Genomic DNA, 8541 nt, shown 5'->3' with positions numbered 1-8541 from the left:
GCCTCTCTTTTATGCTATTTTTATGAAAAAGCATAAATGGGGCAGATAGCATTAGGTGCATTATGAATGTAAAAATATTCTTCCGAACATTAAGCTGCACTTGAAACACGTGTAATACCATTCAAATAATATTTAATAAAATGTATTTTAATATAGCAGTCAAGAGTAATATTCTCCTGAAATGGCAAACCACCAGCTCATCACAGGGTGATTACATTACTCTTTTAATCCATTTAAACTGCCCCTAATAAAATAATAAATTAAATGATATATAGCAATTGTGTGGCAACAATGATTACAAGTAGTACAAGACAATGCAATATTCCTGCTCCAGTACAATTAGCATAGAATACTACTGACAATATTGAAACACAGCACTGCTTCATCCACATCCATATACAGTAGGTCAGGAGTTGCCAGAACACAAGTGAACCACCTGCTTTTAACAGCTTTCACCAAACAGAATGAAAATATTCTTTTTTCAGTTTCTGAATATTTGTGGTGGCTTCGGGGGAGCCTGGAGGCCTTCAAGTTAGCACCAGTACTGCTGGGCGGAGGCAAACAGATACAGTACAGTAGCTCCCTCATTCTGCTTCCTGTAAAGATCACACAATCAGATTATGAAGCACCACGGAGCCTGGCAGTGACTCAGAAAAGAGCAGCTGTCTCGCACTCTCCTCTGCTTCCTCTCATAACTGCCTTCATTATCAGACAGGCATGAACTGTCCTCACGTGGCGCTGTGTGCTGATATAAACAATGAGAATCATGAAAGAAAGCAGCGTATTTGGCTGCAATTAATTTTGAAAACTGTGGCGCTTTGTTTCAGCATGTTCTTAAAAAACTAATAATATTCAGCAAAACAGGTATCCGCTGAGAAGTTTTTTAGATAAATAAATCCACAAATGCTGTACTGTGCTTTGCATTTTTGATCAGTTGAAATATCAGCTTGATACATAATTGCCAAATTCTATGGGTTCCATTTATGAAAATGCAATAATGATAACTAGTATTTAAAAAAAAGACATGTTTATGAGGCCGATCAAGTTCAGTTTTATTTTCAGGCTTGATGCATAACTTTCCGGCAAACCTAGAACACACTGCATTGTCAGGGTGATCTGAGCAGAGCCAAGCAGCTTTCCCCATAACTGTGCCTGATGACCACTACTCTGGCCTTCCTGTACTACATGATTGAAGCTCTTTTGCCTGCAGAAGAACCTTCAAAGCTGCTTGATACAATTTAAATGTGACTAATATTTAGAACCGTGCCTTGCAGTGCATTCAAATTTATAATACCTTTGGAAAGAAGAGCTTATGAGGCTTTTCCTTTGTACTTCAGGTAAGATAAAAAAGATCCAGCAACACTTCTGTCAAAACACAAGCTAACATGCACTGCGTGTGCTCTGTATGAGAATGAGCTCTCTGACACATTGACAAACAGCCGACAGCTGATGTCTGAAGTGGTAGTACCAGAAATGTAACTCTGACATAGGTCAAGCCTCCAGAGCAGGCTAATGCAAAAGGGCTTTCTCTTGACTACAACTGCCTGTACGACTAATTATTTTCTAGAAAGAAGACAAAGAGGATAGTAACATAAACAAAAATGCAAATAGAAAATTAATATGTTTTGGTTCATGCAAACTTGTGTGTTCATTAAAGTGGATTTCACTGATTATCAAAGTCTTTATTCAATTACCTTGGAGCAAAATATGAATCAAATGCTATATTTAAACATGAACTATGACTGTGAAATAAACTGTTTTGACATGACTCATAATATTTCCTCCAAAACATTCTGAAACACACAGGGATGACACAGTTGTTTAGGGTGATAATAAGCGTTGCCTGTACAAGGAGTTACATTATTGTGTGTTTTAATTTTCTTGGTAGTATATCTTTCAGATATATTATACCTTCAGCAATACAAGTAAAGAGTCTCTCACTCTACACTATGATAATTGTACAAATTAATTAGCACTTTACTGCATTACTGAATTGCTCATATCTAATCATTTTTTAAATGGTAAATTTAATATCAGGAGACAAAAAGGACAATTGTCCCACATTTCATGCTACCTTGTGCATGTAGGGTGTCTCTACAGTAACCCCTTGTTAAGTGGGGTGGGATTAAACCTGAAACACTCAAAATGCCATGGCACCCACAGACTTTTTGAATAGACATGTCTTTTTTCCTTTAGTTGACAGCTTTCAATCCATCCACATAAAACCCCAAAGCTGTTCCTATTCCTCTATTTGGTCACGATGTATTGTAAATGTTACACACATTTACACACACAAGGTTACGCACAGATTCTGATGCAAAAGCACATTCATTTTCAGCATCACCTTGAGAAGGAAATAGTACAACACATCATTCTCTTGCTTTCAGTGAGTGTATCTTGACACAACAGAAACCTTATAATAATACCAATTCTCTTGACGCTGGTTTCACAAATTGTATTGAAAAAATGAACAGCTACAGCTGGGGGTCACAGAAATAATGTTACTCATTTTAACACTCTTGAGGAGAAGAGATGTCATCCGTAAGGCTTGGCATTCAAGCATGAACATTAAAACAGCACTTAATGGTTTGGAAATGTTTCATTTGTCTTAGCTTTTTTCATACTTTACAGGTTTTAAAGCTGTGTTTACAAGAGAACTGATGCTGATATCAGGATTAAAAATGTAATGTCCTGTCTATACTTGCTGCACTAATTAAGTAGGCCACACAGATTTCACAGAAGCTTAAACGTTGAATCGCTTTATCTAGCCTTAAAAATCACTAACCAATATTATACAAATGTAGTAGACGCATTGTTTAAAGTGAACGGTCAATGTTCGGAGTCATGCCTCCGCAACGGAGTTTCCTTTAGCAGATAATACCTAGGCGGGTATCAGGTGGACAACAAAGATAAGAAGTTGAACCATTAATAAAGGTGCTTTGAAGTCTTCAATCCTCTATCGATTTTTTTTTTAATTTAGTTATTTCTCCCTGTCCTGAACTCCGTGCTGTCGTGAACACCTAGAAGTCGAGAATTTGTTTTAACCGAATGACCAGCCCGCCTGCTCCCGAAATATAACTTTCTCCCCTCTGTCTCGCTGACGGATTGATTTCCATAGTCAAAAAACCCTTATGACGCGCATCTCTTTCTCGATAAGGAAGTTAAGTGTAACTTTCGTTTTTAAACAAAAAATTGAAGCCCCGATAAAAAAAAAATATATAAGGTAAACCTGTTATTTATGTGTTTCTATGTTCGACTGATTTAAGTTTTAAATAAAATAGCCGCAATTGAGACAAGTTAGAAATTGTGTTTGGACAGCAATTTCATTCATTGCGGACGCTGTGTTTCGAGAGAAAAAGCACACCTTTTACGGCGAAAGCTGTAAATGATACGGCACCGGTTTATCAGAATTTATACTCTTAATCTTTCTACATTTATTGAAATTATAACATACGCAGGATGTAACGGGGTCTGTGCTCAAAATTACACAACCTGAATGCTTGATGGAGAGCTTGAAGCTTTATCGGTCTGTAAGACTTGACATGCAGCGTGCCATGTGGGCTGTTGAATACAGAAAAACCAGATATCAGTCTGAAATTTCATATGAGAGGACATTATAGTTTCTACAAACACCCCGAGACTCGTGTTGTTTTTTAATTTAATATTAAATATGTATATACAGTATGTACAGATCGTAAAAGCAGAATGGTCTGATGAGATATCATTATAATGATCAGTCAGTCTAGTAATGTATTCATGTTAAGTGTGGACATTTACGCCGTAATCACCCTCAGATGTTTCTTTGTTTTCTCAGAATGATTGAGGATTTCCACCTTGCAATATTTGCCAATATGCTGGGAGTTACAGTCTTCCTTCTTATTATACTCTATCATTATGTGGTCACTAATGCTCCAAGAAAGCCTAAGCATAATAGACATTAAGGTAAGTAAAGAAAATAATTTCATCGCCTACAAACTGAAGCTGAACAAATGTTTTTTTAGGACAGTATACCATAATTTTTTTACTTTCTTCGGGTATCATTTGCATGACCATTGTTATATTTCCAGACTGTGGTTCATGGCAGAAAATCACCCCCAATATGATTCACAGAATGAGAATGTGGACCGTTTAAAAATCAGCAATTCAGTCAGAACATCACAACACAGCATTTCTGCTTAAACATTACAGTGGCAGGAGTGCAACCAATACAACAGCACTGAGAAAATCCAATAAAAGACTGTTTACAAATACAGGAGGGCCAGAGTTTTGTTTTTTGAATATTGCCATATCCATATCCATATGCCATATGATTTTTGAATATCATCAGGATGGGAAGGGCACCTGTGCTTTTGGATGAAAGGAGTTCAGATTGCATTGGAGTTCTAGTGTCAGTTATGCAAATGAGCTAAATGTTATTAATTGTAACTGAGCAAGTATGTGTTGATTGGGGCACTGGTGCAAAAACGTGCAGGTTACATAAAGATTCTTTAGAAAACTGTAATAACAGAGACAGCCAATGATAAGGGTAAAAGAAATGAGATAATGATCAGAGAAAGAAAACTCATGTAATGAGAGATCTATACCAGCAACAACATTAACAATAACCAAATACAGACTACAAATATGCAGGGGAACATTAAGTGGGACAAAGAAAAAAATACTAGAAGGCCTACAGACTCTCCAGTTATCACCTCAGATGGTCTAGCGTGGTGGTGGCCAATTCTGATCAGGAGAGACGGTGTGTCTGCAGGTTTTCTTGGTCTCTTTACATAACCTGCACCTGAAGAGCTGGAAGGAGCTGTTAAACTGCTCCTGTGAAACTGATGATGAGCTGATGAGCTTGTTAAGATCTGAGTTGGAATGAAGTCCTGCAGACACAAAGAATCTCCAGAACCAGGTTTGCCCAGACCTAAGATTCTGGTGACATGAATCTTAAAAGCATCTGCATACCACTATGGGAGGTATCACTCATATCTACCCTGGTCCTAAGGTGACCATTATACAATATTCAAATACTCAACAACAAAAATGACTTCAAAGTCATTTGGTTATTATGGCAATTAACTTAAATGAAGACAAAATATTAATAGTCGTATTTGTAAGCCATTGTCTTCACTGCAGTGAGAAACACCAGGTCCTGAATTAATATGTCAAAAGCTCCTTTTAAAGTTAATCTATTACTGATTGAGTGTCTACTCTACTGTACATGCCAAATTCTGATTCATTGACTCTGTTAATGTATTCGTTTTTGCATAGTGTAATCTGCATAATTTATTATCCTTTTTTCCTTTTTTTATTGCAGGACATGCCATGACATCCTCGGCGTCTTAACATCATTATTTTCATTGGAGAATAACATCATTTGTACATTTATTTAACATTCTTTTTCAATAAAAATGTTATTCCCCGTTTCCTGCCTCCCATGAATTATAACGTTTTACCACAAAGGTCATTTATTATTTCTTTTGCAGTACAATTTATTACCTGAGAAAATACGTTATCTGTAATCAGATTAATACTAATGCTTATGCAAAGTAGCCCCTCACTGAGGACTGAGCATTTATGAAAATCTTCAGTAGTGAAATTCAGTGCTTGCAAATGCTCTCAGACGAGCTTCCCGGATGACCAAAGTTTCAGTTCACACTCTAGTCCTATAAATAAATACTGAACAAAACGTTTAAATCACTTTCAGTCCCAGGGGTATTCTGTTCGAAGAAGGGATTGTTATATAGTATAACACTGAACTTAGCCATTTGTTATGTCATATTCACTACATGTAATACTTCATTTGAACAACAACAGCACATAGGATTGCCACTTTTTTACAATGCACGTCATCTAAAAAGTCTGATTTCTGATCTGCAAATGTATCAGTACTATTTAAGACTATCAGAGTCACTAAAACTGTTGTATTGCTGTTGTTGCTGTTCCTTTATTGGCCTGATCCAGTGCTAACTCATGCAGAAGGGGACTTGACTGACACTAAGGTGAAACACCTTGCTCAGGGGCAGGACAGTAGCACCACACCCAGGCTTTGAGTCCACAGCCTTCCATTTACAAGTGCAGAGCCCTGACTGCTACCCCACACTGCTCCTTGAAAGGTTTCTTCATGCAATATCTTTCATCAGAAAAACACAAGTAATGTTCACTACAGCCTCAGTGAAGGGTCCTTTTGCAGAGCTTTTCATCTTAACATGGAGAAGTAACTTCTAAAGGGCTTGGTTATGTGACAGGTCCCATTAATCTTCACCCAGAAATATTACTAAATAAATACTAATTATGGATCATACTCAAGGCTATATAAACGATGAAAAACAGTAGGGATTCTTATCTTCAATAATCCATCGATATCCGGGTGTTAGTCTGGGACACATTGTGGACAAGACCAGACATGGGATTCCAGCAATTGTAGGTTTGATTTGTACCTTAAAACTTAAATTAGAAAAAAATAAAATCTGTAAAATGAATGTATTTCTGTTAATAAAGTATAACCTGAAGAGGTATTGTTCAGTTTTGAGGCACTGTCCACGGAGACAAGTTTTCTGTCACTGAACTCACCTTAGGTCTTCGTCTAACCTCGTCATTTCTGAAGTGTAAGTGTACATGCTGTCCAATAGGTGGCGATGTTAGTTTGGATTCCGTTTTTGAAGCCTGTTTCTTTTCTTACCTCCGACACTCGTTGTCGTCGATTCGATATGGCTGCTTTGTATCGATAGAATGAGTACAGAATTCATATGAAGAATATTTCAATTTAATCACTGACACAAATATAAATTCACTATATGTACATTTGCACCCTAAATCGATTCTAGCAACAACAGGAAAATAACTTATTTTATGTATAGTGATGTGTTAAAAGATTCACGTTTTGGTTCGTGTTGAAGATTATACGAATGATATGGAGCCTTATCTTGGGTTTAGTTCTCATGACTTCGAAAATGACGCCAGATTTCAAAAAGGCTTGAAGACTCTTAACATTACGGGTGAAACGCAGGAAAATATTTTGAAAATGAAAATTTTCTATTACAACAGGTACGTAGTGGGATTACTATGGGATTGTCTACTGTGGAAAAGTGTAAGATACTTAAATCGAGTAACACCTAGGGTGAACACTGTTCTTCAAGAAGATATTTCAGAGTAATTCGTTTGCTTATAATCTACTTTATTAATTTTTATGAAGCTTTGTTCTGTGAAAGTTAACGTTGTGTGCTGACAAGGCAATGATAGCCGTAGAAGAACTATTAAAAACTATTTGCAGCCTATTTCCAGATTAAAGGAAAAAGGTGCCCCCTTAAAATGTCCAAATGTGTTGGTAGGTTTGTTCAGCCCATTGACCTCGAAGGTTACCGGAAGTGGCAGAGCGCACGGACACCCCAGTCAGATCGCGGGGAGCAGCCCTGCAGCAGTCCACACAGAGATGTGAACCCCCAGACCCTGCAGGAAACCCCATGGGCTTCAGATCCCACCAGCGCGACTCAGCCACGGAGTCCGGACGCAGAGGGCTCCCTGCTTTCGTTTGCGGAGGTGTTTCAGCTCATTCAGTGTGGCAAAGAGGTTCCTGGACTCCAAAAACTAAACATCAGCCCGTGCCAACAAAGTCCTACCGTGTCTCAAATGAGTAGAAGACCCAAACCTTGGGAGGGCAAAAGCTGAAGATGCACAAAAATACTGTCTGGTTCTCATGATGGACAATCTGTCGGGATGCATCTTAGCATCTTATTCTTGCTCATTTATTTTTCAAATGTGTGGGAGGTTTGGGAACTTGCTAAACATTTCATGTTGCGGCCTTTATTTTAGCACTTCACTGAATTGACAGGGAGTGAAAGTGTATTATTCAGGGTTTTTGTGTTCCCGTTAATACTGTAAACCCTAGCTGTAAAAATAGTAGTCCCATAATTATAAAACAGCTAACACTTTGTGAATGGAAAGCACAACTTGAGAACTTCTGAACTCTATTTCTGTGCTTGTTCTACCACCTAGTAGAAATAGCATTAATATTTTAATCGTACAAGAAGATGAATTCATTTTTTAACTTCCTTTGCTGATGTGATCTAACAGATTGTGATTAATAATTTATTGCATAGTATCCTGAGTATTCAATGAATTGCGTGAGCAACAGCTACTATTTATAAAGGGACATTGGTTCCTGTTGAATTAAGGAGAATTAGGGAGAAATCATGTGGTATGAAGAATGCTTGTGACGTGATGTGCTTCATGTAATGTCTTCATGCCCTCTGTGATGGTGCAAAGAGAATAAATGTTTCTGTATAAAATAACGAAAGCCAGGCTTTCTGGGCTGAAGTGCTGTCATTTATTTTCCCACAGGAAAATAGTATCCTAGTGCCCACATTGCAGGTTTTCCAAATTTAAGTGGCTCAAATTTGCCTGTGATTTTACTGCTGTAACCTGTGAAATACACAGTCCTATTGATGCACTGTATTTTAGAGAAATCAACTGAAAATTCACTTTAAATCCAGTCTGTCTTGTAAAATTTTGTCCTGTGGTGATCTCCAGCAACTCACACAAAAAAACACTGACACA

The 8541-nt window shown here is 37.5% G+C and overlaps 1 protein-coding gene across 1 annotated transcript; it reads left to right on the top strand.

Moving 5' to 3' along the window:
• The first annotated feature begins 3129 nt into the window (after nucleotides 1–3129).
• LOC138223311 (dolichyl-diphosphooligosaccharide--protein glycosyltransferase subunit 4-like) lies at nucleotides 3130–5411 on the top strand. Its single transcript, XM_069179497.1, has 3 exons — nucleotides 3130–3223; nucleotides 3815–3942; nucleotides 5303–5411. The coding sequence occupies exons 1-2, from the start codon at nucleotides 3132–3134 to the stop codon at nucleotides 3939–3941; spliced, it is 219 nt and encodes a 72-aa protein (XP_069035598.1). The 5' UTR covers nucleotides 3130–3131; the 3' UTR covers nucleotide 3942; nucleotides 5303–5411.
• Nucleotides 5412–8541: the final 3130 nt, after the last annotated feature.

The sequence above is a fragment of the Lepisosteus oculatus genome, chromosome 16 (genome assembly GCF_040954835.1).
Source record: "Lepisosteus oculatus isolate fLepOcu1 chromosome 16, fLepOcu1.hap2, whole genome shotgun sequence".
In the NCBI taxonomy this organism is placed as follows: domain Eukaryota; kingdom Metazoa; phylum Chordata; class Actinopteri; order Semionotiformes; family Lepisosteidae; genus Lepisosteus; species Lepisosteus oculatus.
The sequence above is the reverse complement of the archived record's forward strand: the minus strand, read 5'-3'. Positions and strand labels throughout refer to the sequence as shown.